Below are 22,934 nucleotides of genomic sequence, written 5' to 3'. Positions count from 1 at the left end.
CTTTACTTCCATTTAAAATCAGCTGTGCCGTCTTCATCTGGGAGATTAGTCTAACACCATGTACATGCTCTAAGCACTACTAATAGGCAACTGTCTGGGAGACTCAAAAAAATGGGAGAGAAAAGGCCTCAGTTAAGCTTCATATGGCCACCAAAAAATCTTCCAAGAAAACAACTGTTCTTTATTTAAAGTCTCCAAAAAATGCCAGTGCAGTAACACAGTGCAGGCTAATCGCCCTCAAAGCCAGCATCAAATTTGAAACCCAAAACTTAGCTTGTTGCAACTTTGGTCTGTCCTTCAGTGACTTCTCACAGGCTGGTAATCCGCGACGTTTCCAACCGCTGTTGTACTTGTTCCATAACAACAAGCAGAGATCTCTGATAACATTTTAGCAGCTATCTGTTCATTCTGGTTAGGTGGAATCACTATCACTATCTTTTTCCCCCTTACAAATGGAATTTCTACCCAAAGGAATTCCAAGGTGTGTTTCTGCTCTTGTAAAATTTTTCAGTCCATTCCATTCAAGGCACTCCTTAACATATAATGCTACACTTCCACCAATTTGATCCACTGCAATAAAATTTGTACCCCGGTATGACACCCATGGGATGGGCTTTTGGTATCTGGCCGATTGGAGTCTTAGGCCACACCCAGTGCATCCTAGACTCTCCTATGGGAGAGGCCTTAGTCATCTGAGCCAATCAAGGCCTTAGGCCACTTCTCAGTGCATCCCATTTTGCAGTGGCGGGACTGCCAGCAGGAGGGAGTGGGCATCCCTCTTGCTGTCCAACAGATAAAGGTACAGGTGGCATTTGGGGGGATTGGGAGTGGCAAGGGGATATTGGGGGTGTCGGAGTGGAGTTGGGGAGTTTTGGGGTGGAGTCAGGGAGTATTTGGTGGAGTTCAGGGGATGATGGGGCCAGCAGCATGAGGGAGTGTGCTTCCCTCCTGCCTTGGACTGTTTCGGGAGGGTTCGCCATTGCGGCAGGAGGAATTGAGCTCTCTTCCTGCCATGGACATTCGGGGGGGGGAAGCTTCAGGGTTTTCAGCAGGAGGGAGTGGGCATCCCTCCTGCTAACTGACTTCACTGGGGGGGGGGGAGGGTTCCCTTCTGTGGCCACTAAACTGATTGCGGCAGGGAGATTCCCTTGCCACAGTCGGTACAGCAGCCATGTCTATTTGAAATGAAGACAAGCATTGAGTGGTTAAAAACTAGACATCTGAACATTCAATTTAATATGGAAAGTGATTCTGAAAAAATTGGGTTTTTGGATTTGATCATCACCAAACAAGCAAATGGGTTTGAAATGTGTTTTTCATAATGTTACAGACCACAATACTTTTTTACACTTTGGAAGTTGTCATCCTGTGACATTAAAAGAAAGCCTTCCGTTGTCTCAATTTTTGAGATACAGACGTAATTGTTCCACTATAGAGACTTATAAGAAGCAAGCAGAAGAGCTGAAAGGCAAATTGTTAACACAAGGATATCCAACTAGAGCAAAATATGTAAACAGAATTGTTGTTTCAAAACTCAGAAAGGGAGCAGATTGCATGGAGCCCTACTTGTGTTTTGAAGTTTGGAAATGGGATTGGCAGAGCTGCAAAAATATTGCGTTAGCATTGGTCTTTAATGCAACTACTACCTATATATACCAGAAATCAGAATCTAAAAGAAATTCTATGTCTAGCAGATGTGTCGATGACAAACACAAGGAAGTTTACTGAGGGGAGCCACTTAAAGTGTGGTAAATGTAAAACTTGTGATTAAACTGAAGAACAGGTAAAGAGTTTCGGAGATCCTCAAATTCATAATACCTTCAGATTAAGACACAAAACCTCATGTGATACAACATATGTGGTTTATCTGATAAAATGTATAGAGAGAACAAACCACTACCATTACGAGTAAAGTTTGGCGAACACAGGAGTAGTATGCCACCTAATGAAAGAGGAGGAGATAGAAAGTTGGCTCTGTTAAAAAGAGAACAAGAATGGATATTCAGGTATCATGCCGCTGTACTGGGCCATGGTGCACCCCCTCCTGGAATACTGCATCAAACACTGGTCGCTGTATATGAAAAGGATATAGTACTACTCGAAAGGATCCAGAAAAGAGCGACAAAAATGGTTAATGGACTGGAAGAATTGCAGTAGAATGAGAAGCTAGAGAAACTGGGCCTCTGTTCCCTTGAAAAGAGGAGACTGAGAGGGGACATGATCGAAACATTCAAGATATTGAAGGGAATTGACCTTGTAGAGAAAGAGAGATTGTTTACCCTCTCTGAGGGTGATAGATTCCATACAAGCGTAAGGAAGTTCTTCTTTACCCAGAGAGTGGTAGAAAACTGGAATGCTCTTCCGGAGTCTGTCATAGGGGAAAGCACGTTCCAGGGATTCAAGACAAAGTTGGACAAGTTCATTCTAAACTGGAACGTACGCAGGTGAGGCTGGATTCATTTAAAGCACTGGTCTTTGACCTGTGGGCCACCGCCTGAGCAGACTGCTGGGCACGATGGACCACTGGTCTGACCCTGCAGCGGCAATTCTTATGTGAAAAAGAGTGATTTAACAGGTTAGGAATGAAAAATTTATTTATTTATTATCTTTTAGACCACTAGTTCGATATTTGATGGCATGATGCAGCAAAAGCGAAATGCGAGCGAGCCTTCAAAGGCAATGGACAGTTGATTACATTGAACATTCAGCATTTTCAGTACAAGCTAAGTACTTTTGATAAATTGTTTAAATCAAATGACTGATATTTTTGATAAAGAAAGTTAAAGATAAGCCTGGGTGCAAGACAAAATGTTGCAGTGGAGTAAATGTCCTGCTTTGGAGACTTACCATCATAATCAGGAAAGCACATACTAAGGTGAGCCTTCTTGATCTTCTCTGTGAAGACATCTTTTTTGTTCAGAAAGAGTACGATGGATGTAGTAGCGAAGTAACGATGGTTACAGATGCTGTTGAACAGATGTAAACTCTCATGCATCCGGTTCTATAGAAGACCAGGGAAAAAATAAAAATAGAAGCTGTTATCGGAAAAGAACCATTTTTCTCACTCAGTCATCCCATTTGCATCTGCCTTCTGTGTTGTCTTATTGTTCTAGCTGCCTAAGTAGGGCATTAGGTGGCTAGATGCTGAAGGCAGGGTTAACCCTACAGCTGAGCTGATTTTCACACATGGCTCTGCTTTCAGTCCTTACTGATATACAGATAACACACATGGTCAAGTACAGGTTAAAAGTTCACCTCTTTGAGACTGCTTTCCATTTTTAACTCTCCTTAGGTTCTGCATCCCCAACCTTCTATGTCATGTTTATCTGTCCAAGTTAGATTGTAAGCTCTTCTGAGCAGGGACTGGCTATTTAATGTAGTAGTAATGGTCTCAACTTCCTTTATATAGAAACATGATGGCAGATAAAGGCCAAATGGCCCATCTAGTCTGCCCATCCGCAGTAACCATTATCTCTTTCTATATCCCAGACCCTCTTGAATTCAGACACAGTCTCCGTTTCCACCACCTCTTCCGGGAGACTGTTCCACACATCTACTACCCTTTAGATTACTCCAGAGCCTCTTAACTTCATCCTATGCCCTCCCATTCTAGAGCTTCCTTTCAAATGAAAGAGACTCGACTCATGCACATTTACGCTTGCCTTTGTTTCAAAACTTTAACCGCTCTGAACTATTTGTGGTATTACAGTATATAAAAATAAAGTTATTATTATATCTCTCCTCTCCTGCCTTTCCTCCAGAGTATACAGATTGAGATCTTTAAGTCTGTCTCCATACGCTTTATGACGAAGACCACATACCATTTTTGTAGCCTTCCTCTGGACCGACTCCATCCTGTTTATATCTCTTTGACGGTGCGGCTTCCAGAATTGTGCAAAATATTCTAAATGAGGTCTCACCAGCATCTAATACAGGGGCATCATTACCTCTTTGTTCCTACTGCCCATTCCTCTTCCTATAAATCCAACTATAGACCTGTGAGTCTTACGTCAGTTCCAGGGAAGATGGTTAAAGCGCTAATCAAAGACAGCATAGCGCAGTACATGGAAAATCATGACCTGATGAGAGACAGTCAACACGGCTTCAGGAAGGGGAAGTCATGTCTGATGAATTTACTTCAATTTTTTGAGAAGGTGAACAAACATATTGATAGCGGACACCCAGTGGATATAATATACTTGGACTTCCAGAAGGCGTTCAACAAGGTTCCACACGCTAGGCTTCTGAAGAAACTACAAAGCCATGGAATTGAGGGGGATATACTAAGATGGATAGCGAATTGGCTGGAAAGCAGATTGCAGAGGGTAAGCATAAATGAGAAGTTCTCAGACTGGGAAAAGGTGACAAGCGGTGTGCCCCAGGGCTTGGTCCTTGGGCCAATCTTATTCATTATATTCATAAATGACCTGGAAGAGGAAACAACGAGTAACATAATCAAGTTCGCAGATGACATGAAACTATGTCGGTCAATTGGATCACAAATGGATAGTGAAGAACTCCAGAGAGATTTGAACCAGCTAGAGAAATGGGCGGAAAAGTAGCAGATGAAATTCAATATAGAAAAATGCAAAGTGATGCACCTAGGCACGAAGAACAAGGAACATGAATATAAAATGTTAGGTGTGACATTGAGCAAGAGCGAATAGGAAAGGGACCTGGGGGTACTGATAGACCGGGCACCGAAACCGTTGGCACAATGCACGGCGGCTGCAAAGAAAGCGAACAGGATGTTGGGCATGATCAAGAAGGGAATCACAAGTAGATCGGCTAATGTCATAATGACGCTTTACAGAGCAATGGTCAGGCCACACCTGGAGTATTGTATCCAACACTGGTCTCCCTACCTAAAAAAGGATATAACCCTGCTGGAAAGGGTACAGAGGCGAGCTACAAAGCTAGTAAAAGGTATGGGAAATTTGAGCTACAAAGAACGCCTCAGAAAACTGAGCTTGTTCACTCTAGAGAAAAGAAGAATGCGTGGAGATATGATAGAGACTTTTAAAATACTAAAAGGACTAGATAAAATCCAGCAAGATGCATCGTTATTCAAGTTGTCAAATGTGACTCGGACGAGAGGTCATGTACTGAAATTGAGAGGCGACAGGCCCAGGACAAATGTCAGGAAGTTCTGTTTTGTACAGCGAGTGGTGGACGCTTGGAACGCTCTCCCGGAGAAGGTTGTGACAGAGACCTCCATTATAGGATTCAAGGGCAAGTTGGATGCATACCTCCTTGCAAATCACATTGAGGGATACAGGTAAACAAGGTCTCATTATGAAGCACCTAGTTGGGCCTCTATGTGTGCGGGTCACCGGACTGGATGGACCAAGGGTCTGATTCGGTGAAGGCATTTCTTATGTTCTTATGTTCTTACCTGTTTGGGCACTTTAAGACAGTGTCATATTAATTTGAGGCCCAGAAAACCCACTAGGTCTTACTTTCGGGGTATGTACATGATCATCTCTCCCTTCCTCTTCTTTACCCCAATTCTTCCTCTTTCCTTTCTCCCATATGTGCAGCATCTTTCCTCCCCTCCCTCCCATCCTTCGTGCAGCAGGACCCTTGCCCAGCTTCCCTTCCCTCCCTCCCGTTGTGCAGCAGAACCCTTGAGTGAGCACCCCCCACCCCCCGAGCACACACCCCCTGCCACACAGTCAAACCCCCCATCCTTCCCTCCCTCCCATCTGAACCCCACCGACTGTGAGCAAGCCCTATATAACGTCCTTAAGCAGCGTCGGGCCGGCAGCACTCTAAACAAACTACTTCGGCCTTGTCCGGCCATGAATTAACTCTGCCGCGTTAATGATGAAGTCATCAGTAACAAGGCAGAGTGAATTCACGGGCAGACAAGGCTGAAGCAGGCTGTTTAGAGTGCTGCTGGCCCAAAGTTGCTTCCAGAGGTACCATATGTAGGGCTCGCTCGCAGTCGGCAGGGTTTGGAAGGGAGGGAAGGGTGCTCAGGCTGTGTGCTCAGGCTGTGTGCTCATTCAAGGATTCTGCTGTATAAGGGAGGGAAGGGAACTGCCAGTGAATCCCGGGACTCAGGCTTATTTTTGGGGTAGGGCTTATATTAAGACCTACCCCGAAAATCCTGCTAAGGCTTATTTTCGGGGAAACACGGTATAATCGCACCCAATTACTGCTCCTCTAGCATGTTGGTAATGCAAGCATATTAGCTGACTAGTGCTTCCATACCCTCCCTCCTCCCCACACAAAAAAATTCTCTGTGGTTAGCATTGCACAAATACCAAAAGAATGTGAAATTCTGTACTGTGTCCTGCATGAGGCCATTTTTCTTGCAATAAGTGCACAGTGCTGCTTGACACATTTTAATAAAAGGGCTCCTGTGTGACTTACAGAAGACTAGTTCTGGAAAATGGATTATTATCAAAAAATGTCTAGCCTGCCTTTTGTGTACGTAGGGCTTCTTTTACCAAGCCACGGTAGTAATCACTCCAATGCCCACAGAGATTTAATGGCTTTGGAGCTTTTCCTGCATGGTTGCGGCTTTATAAAAGAGGGGATTAATTTTTTTCTGTCGTTAGGAATGCTGGAAAAATTAAAATCTTTCAAAAAGAGGGAAAGGGATATAGCATTTAGCTAAAATCCTACCCAATATCCTGACCTTTCCTGCATTTTTGGTGAAAATCAGATGCTAGAGGGCAGGTAGAAGATGGTTAATTAGATGTTTTTCTGTAAATAAGCAAACAAATTCTTTCTTCATGTGACAGGACCATTATGCATTCAATATGATGTAATCCCATTCCATTACACTCACCACTTCATCGTCCTCCACCAATACCATGTCATAAGCACTGAGGGCAGCGATGAATATAATACACGTGACTCCCTCAAAACAGTGAATCCATTTCTTACGCTCGGAACGCTGTCCACCAACATCAAACATCCTGCAGAGAAAACCATATAAAACATTACTCCAACTAGGTTTTGAATATAGATTGAACTCGCATCTTTTTGAGTTGTAACTGAGTTACATTCAGTTATTTTCATATCCCTGGAGGACGACCACTAGAAGTCACAGTGGCTATAGTTATATTAATTGATATACTGCCATTATTAACAAAAAAAAAGTTAAAGCGGTTAATGATAGATAAAAATCAAAGGGAAATAATTAAGAAAACAACACAGCAGGGAAATGTACATTGTACAATTAACAATACTAGACACAAAATGACAGTCAAAGGCAGGAAAGGTTTACAATATCAAGAGGTAAGAACAAATAAGGTAAAAACAGGAGGATAGGGGAAAAAGAAAGAAAAAAAAAATCAGCTCAGCTGCCATACTGGTCTTTATCTGCTGTCATTTACTTTGCTACTGTAAGGGAGATCCTGGATTCTCTACAAGGAGAACTGTTCCAGCAGTTGGTAATAGATGGGCTCATACTGGACTTAGGGCTAGATTATCCGGCCAGGTCCGATGAATTCACGAAGCCCCAATATGCAGATTGGGGCGATCGGAGGAACGCCCCCATCTGCCTTCCCGGATCGCTCGATAGCGATCCCCACGCATGCGCAGACCATCTGTAGATGGTCTGCGCATGCGCTGGAACTCAGGGCCGGCATAGATTTTTTTTTTTTTTTAAGGCGATCGTTTTAATGGAGCCCGTGGTTTTAACCCGCAGGTTAAAACCACGGGCTTGCAGTATGGGGAAGGAAGGCAGGTGCTTTCGGGGCAGGAAGGCAGGTGCTTTTGGGGCAGGAAGGCAGGCAGCGTGTTCGGGGCTGCAGGATAGGGGCTGACAGGGCAGAGAGCAGGGCGGCAGAAGGCAGGGAAGCCGGAAAGGGCTTCAGTGACTGGTCCTCAGCAGTCGCTTTTTTCTGATCGGCCAGCCCAGTCGGTGTTGCAGAGTTTTCTTTAGTGAATTGGGTCCCTGCCTACTTTGCATGCGCGGATCGGAGGATAGTCAGAAGAGAGGTAAGTGAATCGGGCCGGGGTCACAAAACGATCGGTTTGCTTAGTGAATTTGGGCCTTAATGCTTACAAACGGGGAAAGTGTTTCTGATGTTAGAGTGGGTGATCATCTGGTATCCAGTGATCACTGCATGGTCCGGTTTAATACTGAAACTATAAAAGATCGCAGAATGAGAAAGACAGTCAAAAATTTCTGGAAAATTTAAGAGAGGCTGGTCGAGTAGTCAGGAAAGCAAAGATGCAAATGGAAGAAAAAATAGCTGATAGAGTAAAACAGGGGGAACAAAAACATTTTTTTTTTTAGATATATTAATGATAGGAGGAAATGCAAAAGTGGCCTTGTAAGACTCAAAAGTGAAGGGGGGGAATACGTAAAAGCTGCACCATCATTGAGACTTCTGAGCTCTACTTGCCTCTTGGGTCCTACACGTGGAACTGGGAGCACTTCTGAAAATGCATCCCTGGAGGATCTGGATTTCAGAACCTCCCTCCCACATTTTCCTATGTCATTGGTACCTACATGTACCAAGACATCTGGCCCCTCCCCAGCACTATCTATAATCCTATCTAAGTGATGTGTGAGGTCTGCCACCTTCGCACCAGGAGATCCTCACGCCCACCAGCCACCCAGCTATCTACATGCCTAATGATCGAATCACCAACTACAACAGCTGTCCTAACCCTTCCCTCCTGGGCCCCTGGAGACACATCCTTGGTGTCTCCAACATGTCCAAAAACACAGTAATCAGACTTCTGAAGAATCTTCATACCCACCACCTTGTATCCCAGGTTCTTTCATCAGCCCACTGGCTACCCATAGCCAAACACTGCGTCTTTAAGGGCTTGTTGCTAGCGTACAAATTCCTGCACAAAATGGTAACAGGCTACATCAACCAAACTCACTCCATACATATCAAACAGACCACTCCACTCCCAGGAAGAAATACACCCAGGCCTTCAACTGTAGAATGACAGGTACCGATCCTACTCCCATTTGCTACCAAACTACTAGAACTAACTATCCCCACAAATCAGATCCCTTGAAGGGCAATAAAAACATACCTCTTCATATAATATAAAGAGAAATGTAGATTTGAATCTGACCATCTGTATTTGGCAGACATTGTAACTGTTTGGGCTCTATATTATATATGTTTAACCTGTAAACTGTCTTGACTATGTATTATGTATTTTCAACTTGTCACCTGTTCTGAGCTTTTTGGGGAGAACAGGATGGAAAGTGGATTATATAAATAAATAAATTTCTGATTTGAATATTCTCTAATTAGTGATTGACCCACCTGAAATTGAGATCTTTGAAGCCAAACTGGGTCTCTATGATACCTGTGGTCTTGACTCTGGACCTCAAGACATCCTGTTCAGTTGGGACATAGCCGGGGGTTACCAATCGTTCCAAGTCATTCAGATAACTGTTCAATTAAAAAGCAGAATTTGAAGCAAATAACAATCATAGGAGGGCTCTTTTACTAAGTTAATGAATCACACTTTACAGGACTTGCACTGGCATGTCATTGACATGAGACAAGTAGGGTGGGAGTGTGGCAACTACGAAAAAATCCTGAGCATAAGGGAACTTAGATGGATTTTTTAGCTTAATACAGTAGCCCCACATGGATTAAGAACATAAGCAATGCCTCTGCTGGGTCAGACCTGAGGTCCATCGTGCCCAGCAGTCCGCTCCCGCGGCAGCCCAACAGGTCCAGGACCTGTGCAGTAACCCTCTATCTATACCCCTCTATCCCCTTTTCCAGCAGGAAATTGTCCATTCCTTTCTTGAACCCCAGTACCGTACTCTGCCTTATTACGCCCTCTGGAAGTGCAGATGCTGTATGGTTAACTGTGGCCGATTAAATAATGCGGGTTCGATGATGTTTTTTTGCTTTCCTGGTCCTTGTTTGTGGCAAGGAAAAATAAACATGCATTTTTCAAAGGTAATTATGTAGTTCGATCTTGGTACCTGAAAATAAGCCCTAGCATGATTTTCGGGGTAGGTCTTTATATAAGCCCTAGTTGTAAGGATGAATCCCCTTTGTTTGACCACTCTAGTTTGAGAGATGCTTGGTCTCGCGATCTTGCTGTAGAACTGCCCTCTGATGTACTCTTGCAGGCTGTCCGTAGACTGCCTGCCTTTCGTAAATATACTACCTTTTGGGAGCAACATTTTAAGTTGATTTTTCGTTTATATATCTCTCCAAAAAGGGCATATTTGTCCCACTTCCGTCTTTCTGCAGCCTGCCTTCACTGCCAGGCTCCAGTAGCGGGCTTGGAACACATGTTTTGATCTTGCCCCATGGTTCAAATTTTCTGGACTGATGTCTTTACTTTTGTGGAGGGCATTTGGAATATTACCATTCGCTGCTCCCCTTTGCTTTTATTTGGAACTGTTCCTCATTACTTTCCTCGTTCGAAGGGAGTTAAAGCTTTTCTCAAGTGGACTGTCCTGATTGCTCTGAAATGCATTTTGTTGAAATGGCTTGAGGCTGATGCTCCGGACTATTCTCTGTGGCGATGCAGAATGATTACTCTCCTGATGTGGGAGAGGAAAGATGTGAGGGATCTTTCTTCTCTCCCACGTCGCTTTTTTCAGCGAACTTGGGAACCTTTTTGGACTACTTTGACTCCTCTGGCACGCAGCCGGGTGCTTAATTGTTGACTCCTATTATGTGTTTCCTTTTGCTCAACTTGGTACATTTATTTTCTGTGCTGTTTCTTTGATACTGGGGATCTGGAAGGAGGACCCGGGGGTGGGGTGGGGGTGTTGTTTGGGTGTGGATATGGGCGAGGGTGGGGGGGGGTTCTTTAGGGGATATTCTATAAAATGTTGAGCTGTTTTGGTTCCTTGTATCCTTGCTTTGTTTGCTCAATAAAATATATTTGACTATAAGCCCTATTGTAGGCAGCCGCGCGACCCCTTCCCGCCGCTGACCCTCCATCCTTACCAACCGATCCCTGCCAATCGCAACCATAAATACCTTGCTCCAGAGGAGCATCAGGCCAGCTTTGCGGCCTTCTCGCTGGGGCCTTCTGTGTACTGATGATGTCAAGAAATCCATAAAAACTAACTAACACCGTATGAAACATTTCAATCGTCTAAAGCAACCCACTCTACTCTGTAACACCTCTGGACATGTCCAGAAATCCTCTTCTGTAATCTGCCTTGAACCACAAGGTAAGGTCGGAATAAAAATCACTAATACCATGTAATTTCAGCGGCGTTAGAGCACAGAGTGAAGCTCTAAGACCTAATTGAGGTAAATCAGATAGTGCAACATTTTTCCTCTGTGTTTATTTGAAGATGTAGCATTTTTTTGATAATAAAGTAAGTTTTAACTAACAGTTAGTTGTTTATTGCAGCACCTCTCTTCCCTGATGAGATAGTGAAACGAGACTCGTCGTCGGAGGTAGCGCTGTAAGTAAAGATAAGTGTATAATATGTTATCCCAGGACAAGCAGGCATGATATTCTCACATGTGGGTGACGTCATCTACGGAGCCCCAGCGCGGACAGCTTTTCAAGCAAACGTGATTGAAGTTTCAAGTTTGCTACACTGCACCACGCATGTGCATGCCTTCTTGCCCACTAGAGGGCGCATCCCACCTCGTGGTCCTCAGTTCAGTTTTTTCCGCGGAGCCAGAAGCCCTGTGGAAATTGTGCTCTCTCTTTTTTGCCTTCTGACACCGCGTCTGAGTCGTTTTTCTCGGTCGCTGTGCTTGCTTTATTTTTTTCTTCGTTAGTGTGTTCGGTTATCGTCAAAAAAAAAAAAAAATTTATTTTTTCATTCGGCTCCGGGGGCTCCCAGTAGCCGCGGCCGCGGGACATCGTTCGTTCCCGGCCATTTTTTCAGTTCATGTCCCGTCCCTTGACGGGCTTTAAAAAGTGCACCCGGTGTGATCGGTTGCTCTCTATCACTGATCCACACCGGTGGTGCTTGCTCTGCCTGGGTCCTGAGCATCCTACAGAATCCTGTGATAGGTGCTCGACTTTTCAGTCTCGAGCGCTCCGCAGACGCCGTGCCCGAATGGCGGAGCTCTTTGCTGTGGACCCCGCGGCGGCAAAGGCCTCGACGTCGGCCTCGGCTTCGGCCCCGGCCTTGACCTTGGCCTCGAGTACCTCGACCTCGCCGCGACCTTCGGCTTCATCCAAGCCTGCTACCTCGACGAAGCCTGCCCAGGGTAAGTCCTCGCTTCCTTCCTCGACTCCAGGGTCTGCGAAGAAGCCATCCTCGGGCTCCTCGACGGCGGGTGGGTCGTCCTCGGCCCCGCCCCGAGTGTCGAAGTCGGGTACCCCGAGGGAATACTCGAGACCGAGGTCGCCCTCCAGGGAGCACCCGACGGCCCCGGACCTACCCGCTATGATGGGGGTTCCGGTCTTCCAGGACCTGCTCCGAGCGCTGATTGCCTCGGAGCTGTCCGGGGCCCTCGCACACCTGCAGCCGGCTTCGGCCTCGACTGCTCCGGCCTCGTCCTCGACTGCTCCGGCGTCGGTGGCCTCGGCCTCGGTCCCCTCGGCTTCGGCCCCCGGGGTTCTCCCGGTCTCGACCCCGACCTTGCCCTCGGCCTCGGTTGACCAACCTGAGCGGAGCGTACGGCCTCGGGACAAGGTGCGTCGGGTTAGGAGGATCTCTTCTTCCTCTTCCTCGAGGTCCTCCCGGGGCTCCTCGCCCTCGGGCCGGCCTCGGGCGAGGCGTCGGCTGAGGAAGCCCAAGCGTTCTCGGGGTTCTCCTCGGAGACGCGGTCGCTCCTCGCCGACCGGGGGTGAGACGTTGCGGGTCTCGGAGCTCCGCCTCGACAACCCGAGGCTTTTCCGTTCCTCCGAGGGCAGGGGTTCGAGGGGCTCCTCGCCGAGACGGAGGGGGCGTGCCTCGGTGCCTCGTACCCCGGGGACTTCTCCCAAGGGCTCCTCGGGGCATAGGCGATCCCCGACCCCTTCAAGGTCCCTGGATGTGGCCTCCCGGGGGTCGAGATCTAGTAGGGAGCCTCAGTATTCCCGTGAGGTTTCCCCCTCCTTTTTGGCGGCACGGGCTTCTCGAACTCCTTCCCCGCCTTCCAGGCCCTCCTCATTTTCCAGATTCGTGCAGGATATGGCACGTGCTTTGGACCTGGACTTACTCACGGGTTCTCAATATATAAGAACATAAGAACATAAGAACATAAGAAGTTGCCTCCGCTGAGGCAGACCATAGGTCCATCCTGCTCAGCGGTCCGCTCCCGCGGCGGCCCATCAGGCCCATTGCCTGAGCAATGGTCTATACCTATCTATACCCCCCAATCCCTTTTTCTTCTAGGAATCTATCCAAACCTTCTTTGAAACCATTTAATGTTTTCTTGTCTACAACAGCCTCTGGAAGCGCGTTCCATGTGTCCACTACCCTCTGAGTGAAGAAGAACTTCCTAGCGTTTGTTCTAAACCTGTCCCCTTTCAATTTCTCCAAGTGCCCCCTTGTACTTGTGGTGCCCCTTAATTTGAAAAATCTGTCCCTGTCTACTTTTTCTATGCCCTTCAGGATCTTGAAGGTTTCTATCATGTCTCCTCTAAGTCTTCGCTTTTCCAGGGAGAAAAGTCCCAACTGCTTCAATCTGTCAGAATATGGGAGATTTTCCATTCCCTTTATCAGTTTGGTTGCTCTTCTTTGTACTCCCTCAAGTACCGCCATGTCTTTCTTGAGGTACGGTGACCAGTACTGGACACAGTACTCCAGATGCGGCCGTACCATTGCACGATACAGCGGCATGATGACTTCCTTCGTCCTGGTCGTAATACCCTTCTTAATGATACCCAGCATTCTGTTTGCTTTCCTAGAGGCTGTGGCGCATTGCGCCGATGCCTTCAGTGTTGCGTCTACCATCACTCCCAGGTCTCTCTCCAGGTTACTAACCCCTAGTGATGTTCCCCCCATTTTGTATGTGAACATCGGGTTCTTTTTCCCCACGTGCATGACCTTGCATTTCCCCACGTTGAAGCTCATCTGCCACTTTTCGGCCCACTTTTCCAGCTGCGTTAGATCCTTTTGGAGATCCTCGCAGTCTTCCTTGGTTTGAGCCCTGCTGTATAGTTTGGTGTCATCTGCAAATTTAATGACTTCACACTTAGTTCCCGCCTCTAGGTCATTTATGTAGATATTGAACAAGAGTGGTCCCAGCACCGACCCCTGCGGAACTCCGCTCGTGACCCCTTTCCAGTCTGAGTAGTGGCCCTTTACGCCAACCCTCTGCTTCCTGTTTGCCAGCCAGTTTTTGATCCATCGGTGGACCTCCCCTTGTACCCCGTGGTTCCATATCTTTTTAAGCAGTCTCTCATGTGGCACCTTGTCGAAGGCTTTTTGGAAATCAAGGTAAATGATGTCTATAGATTCCCCTTTATCCACCTGGCTGTTCACTCCCTCAAAGAAGTACAATAAGTTTGTGAGGCATGACCTACCCTTACAGAAGCCATGTTGACTCGGATTTAGCTGCCCATTTTTTTCGATGTGCTCATAGATGCTGTCTTTAATCAGTGCCTCCATCATCTTTCCCGGGACTGAGGTCAGGCTCACCGGCCTGTAGTTTCCCGGGTCCCCCCTTGCGCCCTTCTTGAAGATGGGCGTGACATTTGCTATTTTCCAATCCTCCGGGATCTCTCCGGTTTTTAAGGATAGGTTGCATATCTGTCGAAGTGGCTCCGCTATTACGTCTTTTAGTTCCTTGAGTATCCTTGGGTGAATGCCATCCGGACCCGGCGATTTGTCGCTCTTTAGTCTGTCGATCTGCTTGAGTACATCCTCTTGGCTTACCTCTAAATCGACCAGCTTATCGTCTTGGTCTCCTATTACGATCTCCTCGGGTTCCGGAATGGTGGTTATATTCTCCATCGTGAAGACTGACGTGAAGAACTCATTTAACCTGTCAGCTATCTCTTTCTCTTCTTTTACAACTCCCTTTCTGTCTCCATCGTCCAATGGTCCCACTTCTTCTCTCGCCGGTTGCTTCCCCTTGACGTATCTGAAGAACGACTTGAAGTTTGTTGCTTCCTTTGCCAGTCTCTCTTCGTATTCTCTTTTTGCTTTTCTAACCACTCGGTGACACTCTTTCTGGTGTTCTTTGTGCCCTTTTTGGTTCTCCTCTGTTTGGTCTTTTTTCCATTTTCTGAACGATGCTTTCTTGTCGCTTATCGCCTTCTTTACTGCACTTGTTATCCACACTGGGTTTTTTGTTCTATTTTTTTTGCACCCTTTTCTGAACTTGGGGATGCATATGCTTTGTGCTTCGTGCACAGTCTCCTTGAATAAGGTCCAGGCCTTTTCTACGGATTCCGTCTTCCCTATGTTGCTTTTGAGCTTCTTTCCCACCATTTTTCTCATGGCATCATAATTTCCTTTTTTGAAGTTGAGTGCCGTCGTTGTGGTTCTTTTCCCCTTTGATGATCCAATTTCAAGTCTGCACTGGATCATGTTGTGATCGCTGTTACCTAGTGGGGGTAATACCGCCACCTCCTTTGCTGTCCCCCCTAGTCCGTTGAAGATTAGGTCAAGAGTGGCATCGCCCCTTGTTGGTTCCGTGACCAGCTGCTCCATGAAACAGTCCCTCGTGACTTCTATGAATTTTGTTTCTCTTGCGCAGTTTGAGTGCCCAATACTCCAGTCTATCCCAGGATGGTTGAAGTCCCCCATCACCACCACATTTCCGCTTCTGCATACCTGCTTCAGTTCAGCCTCCATCTCCTGGTCGATTTCTTCCGGTTGTCCAGGTGGGCGGTAGTACAGACCCAGTTTAATGTCTGCTCCTGCTCCTCCCTGTAGCTTAACCCATAGTGATTCCAGGCCATCCGCCCGTACTGTTGTTTCCGTTCTGGCTGATGGTATGGAGTCTTTTATGTACAGCGCTATTCCTCCACCCTTTTTATGTGTCCTGTCTCTCCTGTATAGTTTGTACCCTGGTATGGCCACATCCCATTGATTGTCCTCAGTCCACCACGTTTCTGTGACTCCAATTATGTCTAGGTCCTTATTGCTGGCTGTGATTTCCAGTTCTCCCATTTTGGCCCTCAGGCTCCTAGCATTTGTGTATAGGCAGTTTAAGACCCAGTTTTTTGTTCTCTCTCTTTGTTTCCCTTGTGCTTTGGTATTCCTGCAGTTTCCCTCATGGTTTGCCAGCCCCTGAGCTTCGTCCTCCTCCTGTTGTGTGTTTGTGACGTCCTCTGCCTGTTTCCCCTGCACCTCCTGCTCTCCTAATTCCCACTCAGTCCTGGGCTCTTTTTCACAATGACTTTGCCCCTCTGTTTCCTGTTGTTCTGTGTTGGTGCCGCTTACCTGGTCCATTTGTGCCCTCGATCCCTGCAATGCGTCTTTAGGTCCTTTTTCAACCCATACACCCTCAGACCCGAGTCCTCTTTTGCACTGTCCCAGTTCAGTACCTTTGTCAAGTACTGATGTCCGATGTGTCGAGGTCAGGTCGACTATCGGCTTTCCCCTTCTTCTCAGTTTAAAGCCAAGTCTATGACGTTCTGGACGTTGCGTGCCAGCATCCTCGTCCCAGCTGTGCTAAGGTGCAGTCCATCTCTTCTGTATAGCTTGTTCTTCCCCAAGAAGGTAGTCCAGTTCCTAACAAAGTGGAAGCCCTCCTCCTCGCACCATCTCCTCAGCCAAAAGTTAATTGATTGTAGTTCGCTCTGTCTCTTTGTGTCCGCTCTCGGTACTGGCAGGATCTCTGAGAAGGCTATCTTCCTTGTCCTTAGTCTCAGTTTCCTCCCCAGGGTCCTGAACTGGTCAGTTAGTGTAGTCCTGTTGAAGTTTCTCCTGCTGATGTCGTTGGTTCCGATGTGGATCACTACTGCTGTCTCCTCCGTCTCGGCTCCCTCCAGGATCCTCTCGATATTGTTGATGATGTCTTTTGTTCTTGCCCCCGGGAGACATGTTACCAGTCTGTCCTCTCTCCCTCCGGCTATATGACTGTCTACTCCTCTCAGGATTGAGTCCCCGACCACGATAGCCGATCTCCCCTTCTTCAACTGTCTCTCTGGTCTCAGATCTGTGTCATATATGTAGTCCGTTTGTCCTTCCTCTGGGCTCTGCTGTGTCTCCGCCCCTGGTCTCAGGTCTGTGTCATCTGCGCAGTTCGCTAGTCCTTTCTCCTGGCTCTGATGGATCTCCTCCTCCTCTGCCTGCCCAGGTCCTCCGCAAGGTCCTAGTTCGATGGTGTCTGGTGATTCCTGTCGTCCAACTGTCGGTTCCCTCCTGGTGTGTTGGTGGTCCTGTGCCCCTACCCTCTTGCAGGCCTCCTCAATGAATTTCTCGAGCTCCCTAACTTGTTCTGCGATGTGGCTCTCTCTGGCGGTGTCCACGGTTGTCCAACACTGTTCTTCCAGGGTGCACAGTCCCTCCAGTTCTTGTACTCGAACCTGCAGTCTCCCGACCTCCTTCTTCAGGCTATCCAGTTCCTGACATCGATTGCAAATGTATACCTGCCTCCCGGAGGGGAGGTAGTCATACATATGGCACTCGATGCAGAAAACTGGGTAGCTCCCCTGGGTTCCTGTAGCCTCCATTCCTGTAGCCTCGGTGTTTTGGGAGCGGTGCCTGTGCAGTTATCTGAAAAAGTAGAGAGAGAGAAAGAGTGATAAGTGGAGAATAGCCCCTGCCTCCTCCTCCGACCTGAAAAAAAAGGAAAAACGCCTCCTCTCCTCTCCCTTTGCCTCTCCTGTTTCCTCAGCCGCTGCCCGCCCTCGCTGCCTCCACGCGCTGATGAGCCTTAGCGCCGCTGGCCCCTCCTTTTAAGGGGGGGAGTCCAGGCACCGACGCTGCTGTGACGCGGCACGGGTGGGCGGAGCTACCTCTCGCTACCCGTTCCGCTCTGTCGCTAGCCCCTGCCTCCTCCTCCGACCTGAAAAAAAAGGAAAAAACGCCTCCTCTCCTCTCCCTTTGCCTCTCCTGTTTCCTCAGCCGCTGCCCGCCCTCGCTGCCTCCACGCGCTGATGAGCCTTAGCGCCGCTGGCCCCTCCTTTTAAGGGGGGGAGTCCAGGCACCGACGCTGCTGTGACGCGGCACGGGTGGGCGGAGCTACCTCTCGCTACCCGTTCCGCTCTGTCGCTAGCCCCTGCCTCCTCCTCCGACCTGAAAAAAAAGGAAAAAACGCCTCCTCTCCTCTCCCTTTGCCTCTCCTGTTTCCTCAGCCGCTGCCCGCCCTCGCTGCCTCCACGCGCTGATGAGCCTTAGCGCCGCTGGCCCCTCCTTTTAAGGGGGGGAGTCCAGGCACCGACGCTGCTGTGACGCGGCACGGGTGGGCGGAGCTACCTCTCGCTACCCGTTCCGCTCTGTCGCTAGCCCCTGCCTCCTCCTCCGACCTGAAAAAAAAGGAAAAACGCCTCCTCTCCTCTCCCTTTGCCTCTCCTGTTTCCTCAGCCGCTGCCCGCCCTCGCTGCCTCCACGCGCTGATGAGCCTTAGCGCCGCTGGCCCCTCCTTTTAAGGGGGGGAGTCCAGGCACCGACGCTGCTGTGACGCGGCACGGGTGGGCGGAGCTACCTCTCGCTACCCGTTCCGCTCTGTCGCTAGCCCCTGCCTCCTCCTCCGACCTGAAAAAAAAGGAAAAAACGCCTCCTCTCCTCTCCCTTTGCCTCTCCTGTTTCCTCAGCCGCTGCCCGCCCTCGCTGCCTCCACGCGCTGATGAGCCTTAGCGCCGCTGGCCCCTCCTTTTAAGGGGGGGAGTCCAGGCACCGACGCTGCTGTGACGCGGCACGGGTGGGCGGAGCTACCTCTCGCTACCCGTTCCGCTCTGTCGCTAGCCCCTGCCTCCTCCTCCGACCTGAAAAAAAAGGAAAAAACGCCTCCTCTCCTCTCCCTTTGCCTCTCCTGTTTCCTCAGCCGCTGCCCGCCCTCGCTGCCTCCACGCGCTGATGAGCCTTAGCGCCGCTGGCCCCTCCTTTTAAGGGGGGGAGTCCAGGCACCGACGCTGCTGTGACGCGGCACGGGTGGGCGGAGCTACCTCTCGCTACCCGTTCCGCTCTGTCGCTAGCCCCTGCCTCCTCCTCCGACCTGAAAAAAAAGGAAAAACGCCTCCTCTCCTCTCCCTTTGCCTCTCCTGTTTCCTCAGCCGCTGCCCGCCCTCGCTGCCTCCACGCGCTGATGAGCCTTAGCGCCGCTGGCCCCTCCTTTTAAGGGGGGGAGTCCAGGCACCGACGCTGCTGTGACGCGGCACGGGTGGGCGGAGCTACCTCTCGCTACCCGTTCCGCTCTGTCGCTAGCCCCTGCCTCCTCCTCCGACCTGAAAAAAAAGGAAAAACGCCTCCTCTCCTCTCCCTTTGCCTCTCCTGTTTCCTCAGCCGCTGCCCGCCCTCGCTGCCTCCACGCGCTGATGAGCCTTAGCGCCGCTGGCCCCTCCTTTTAAGGGGGGGAGTCCAGGCACCGACGCTGCTGTGACGCGGCACGGGTGGGCGGAGCTACCTCTCGCTACCCGTTCCGCTCTGTCGCTAGCCCCTGCCTCCTCCTCCGACCTGAAAAAAAAGGAAAAACGCCTCCTCTCCTCTCCCTTTGCCTCTCCTGTTTCCTCAGCCGCTGCCCGCCCTCGCTGCCTCCACGCGCTGATGAGCCTTAGCGCCGCTGGCCCCTCCTTTTAAGGGGGGGAGTCCAGGCACCGACGCTGCTGTGACGCGGCACGGGTGGGCGGAGCTACCTCTCGCTACCCGTTCCGCTCTGTCGCTAGCCCCTGCCTCCTCCTCCGACCTGAAAAAAAAGGAAAAACGCCTCCTCTCCTCTCCCTTTGCCTCTCCTGTTTCCTCAGCCGCTGCCCGCCCTCGCTGCCTCCACGCGCTGATGAGCCTTAGCGCCGCTGGCCCCTCCTTTTAAGGGGGGGAGTCCAGGCACCGACGCTGCTGTGACGCGGCACGGGTGGGCGGAGCTACCTCTCGCTACCCGTTCCGCTCTGTCGCTAGCCCCTGCCTCCTCCTCCGACCTGAAAAAAAAGGAAAAACGCCTCCTCTCCTCTCCCTTTGCCTCTCCTGTTTCCTCAGCCGCTGCCCGCCCTCGCTGCCTCCACGCGCTGATGAGCCTTAGCGCCGCTGGCCCCTCCTTTTAAGGGGGGGAGTCCAGGCACCGACGCTGCTGTGACGCGGCACGGGTGGGCGGAGCTACCTCTCGCTACCCGTTCCGCTCTGTCGCTAGCCCCTGCCTCCTCCTCCGACCTGAAAAAAAAGGAAAAACGCCTCCTCTCCTCTCCCTTTGCCTCTCCTGTTTCCTCAGCCGCTGCCCGCCCTCGCTGCCTCCACGCGCTGATGAGCCTTAGCGCCGCTGGCCCCTCCTTTTAAGGGGGGGAGTCCAGGCACCGACGCTGCTGTGACGCGGCACGGGTGGGCGGAGCTACCTCTCGCTACCCGTTCCGCTCTGTCGCTAGCCCCTGCCTCCTCCTCCGACCTGAAAAAAAAGGAAAAACGCCTCCTCTCCTCTCCCTTTGCCTCTCCTGTTTCCTCAGCCGCTGCCCGCCCTCGCTGCCTCCACGCGCTGATGAGCCTTAGCGCCGCTGGCCCCTCCTTTTAAGGGGGGGAGTCCAGGCACCGACGCTGCTGTGACGCGGCACGGGTGGGCGGAGCTACCTCTCGCTACCCGTTCCGCTCTGTCGCTAGCCCCTGCCTCCTCCTCCGACCTGAAAAAAAAGGAAAAACGCCTCCTCTCCTCTCCCTTTGCCTCTCCTGTTTCCTCAGCCGCTGCCCGCCCTCGCTGCCTCCACGCGCTGATGAGCCTTAGCGCCGCTGGCCCCTCCTTTTAAGGGGGGGAGTCCAGGCACCGACGCTGCTGTGACGCGGCACGGGTGGGCGGAGCTACCTCTCGCTACCCGTTCCGCTCTGTCGCTAGCCCCTGCCTCCTCCTCCGACCTGAAAAAAAAGGAAAAAACGCCTCCTCTCCTCTCCCTTTGCCTCTCCTGTTTCCTCAGCCGCTGCCCGCCCTCGCTGCCTCCACGCGCTGATGAGCCTTAGCGCCGCTGGCCCCTCCTTTTAAGGGGGGGAGTCCAGGCACCGACGCTGCTGTGACGCGGCACGGGTGGGCGGAGCTACCTCTCGCTACCCGTTCCGCTCTGTCGCTAGCCCCTGCCTCCTCCTCCGACCTGAAAAAAAAGGAAAAACGCCTCCTCTCCTCTCCCTTTGCCTCTCCTGTTTCCTCAGCCGCTGCCCGCCCTCGCTGCCTCCACGCGCTGATGAGCCTTAGCGCCGCTGGCCCCTCCTTTTAAGGGGGGGAGTCCAGGCACCGACGCTGCTGTGACGCGGCACGGGTGGGCGGAGCTACCTCTCGCTACCCGTTCCGCTCTGTCGCTAGCCCCTGCCTCCTCCTCCGACCTGAAAAAAAAGGAAAAACGCCTCCTCTCCTCTCCCTTTGCCTCTCCTGTTTCCTCAGCCGCTGCCCGCCCTCGCTGCCTCCACGCGCTGATGAGCCTTAGCGCCGCTGGCCCCTCCTTTTAAGGGGGGGAGTCCAGGCACCGACGCTGCTGTGACGCGGCACGGGTGGGCGGAGCTACCTCTCGCTACCCGTTCCGCTCTGTCGCTAGCCCCTGCCTCCTCCTCCGACCTGAAAAAAAAGGAAAAACGCCTCCTCTCCTCTCCCTTTGCCTCTCCTGTTTCCTCAGCCGCTGCCCGCCCTCGCTGCCTCCAGAGTTTTTGGAGGAGCAAGACTTGCCCACTCCCCAGAGAGAAACTCCTCGGCTGCCTCTCAATAAGGTCCTCCACCAGACCTTCCTGAGAAATTTGAAATCCCCTCTTACAGTCACAGCGGTGCCGTCTAAGATGGAGTCCAAGTACCGGACCATCCCATGTAAGGGCTTCGAGAAGACACAACTGTCTCACCAGTCGTTACTTGTCGAGTCGGCGCTGAAGAAATCGCAGACCTCGAGGGTTTCGGCGGCAGCTCCTCCCGGACGGGAAGGGCGGACCCTGGACAAGTTTGGTCGCCGCCTCTATTCCAATTCATTGATGGCTACCAGGGTCCTCAATTATGCCTTTACATTTTCCTCCTATCTTCGACGCATGGTGAAAGACTTGTCCCGTTATCATGGGGTCATGCCAGATTCCCATAAGGAGGGGTTTGCTACTTTCATGGCCAATTTGTCTCAATTGCGTCTGTACCTGTTCCACGCTGTTTACGACGCATTTGAACTGGCCTCGAGGGTCTCCGCCTTTGCAGTGGCGATGCGCCGGCTGGCATGGCTCCGTACGGTTGATATGGACCCGAACTTGCAGGAGCGTCTGGCCAATCTACCGTGTGTTGGATCGGAATTATTCGAGTCCCTGGAGGCGGCGACCAAACGACTGTCGGAACATGAGCGCTCCATCGCCTCCTTGGTCCGTCCTAAACCTCGGGTCCCGCCACAGAAGCCATTCAGACCTCCCCCGTGGCGATACCCGCAAAAGTCCACGCTGGCTTTCTCGAGGCCTCCACCCCGGCGCCCCCCGCGACAGGGTAGAGCGGGCCAACCAAAACCTCAGGCGCAGGGGGCGTCCAAGCCGGCGCCGTCTTTTTGACGTGATGTGCGGATGGGGCGGGCCCCCTCCGCACTCTCGCCGGACCCCCTTCCCATCGGGGGTCAGCTGCGGGCCTTTCATGCGGCCTGGACCGGGATCACCTCAGATGCTTGGGTGCTTCGGATCATCTCCGAGGGCTACTCGCTAAATTTCTTAGCCATGCCGCCGGAACATCCGCCGGGGGCTTCTCTGTGCAATCGAGCCCAGCTTCCTCTACTCCTCGCGGAAGCCAGGGCCTTGTTGAGCCTTCGGGCGGTGGAGCGGGTTCCCCCCGAACAGCGGGGGCGGGGGTTTTACTCCCGCTACTTTTTGGTCCCAAAGAAGACCGGGGACTTACGCCCCATTTTGGACCTCTGGAAGCTCAACAAGTTCCTGGTCTGGGAGAGGTTCCGTATGTTGTCGCTTCCGGTTTTATACCCTCTTTTGGAGGAAGGAGACTGGATGTGCTCCCTGGACTTGAAGGAAGCATATACTCATGTTCCGGTGC

General features: G+C 50.8%; 1 protein-coding gene across 1 annotated transcript in view; it reads right to left on the bottom strand.

The window, feature by feature from the left end:
• Nucleotides 1-22,934, bottom strand: part of GNAT1 (G protein subunit alpha transducin 1) — a 49,004-nt gene that overhangs the window by 4,360 nt on the left and 21,710 nt on the right. The window contains exons 5-7 of the mRNA XM_033926339.1: nucleotides 9,255-9,383; nucleotides 6,800-6,929; nucleotides 2,848-3,001 (exon numbers count right to left, since the gene is read on the bottom strand). Coding sequence (XP_033782230.1) covers nucleotides 2,848-3,001; nucleotides 6,800-6,929; nucleotides 9,255-9,383 — 413 coding nt within the window. The remainder of the gene's footprint in view (nucleotides 1-2,847; nucleotides 3,002-6,799; nucleotides 6,930-9,254; nucleotides 9,384-22,934) is intronic.

Source organism: Geotrypetes seraphini, chromosome 17, assembly GCF_902459505.1.
Source record: "Geotrypetes seraphini chromosome 17, aGeoSer1.1, whole genome shotgun sequence".
NCBI lineage: Eukaryota > Metazoa > Chordata > Amphibia > Gymnophiona > Dermophiidae > Geotrypetes > Geotrypetes seraphini.
Note: the sequence above shows the minus strand (reverse complement) of the source record. Positions and strands in the feature narration are given on the sequence as shown.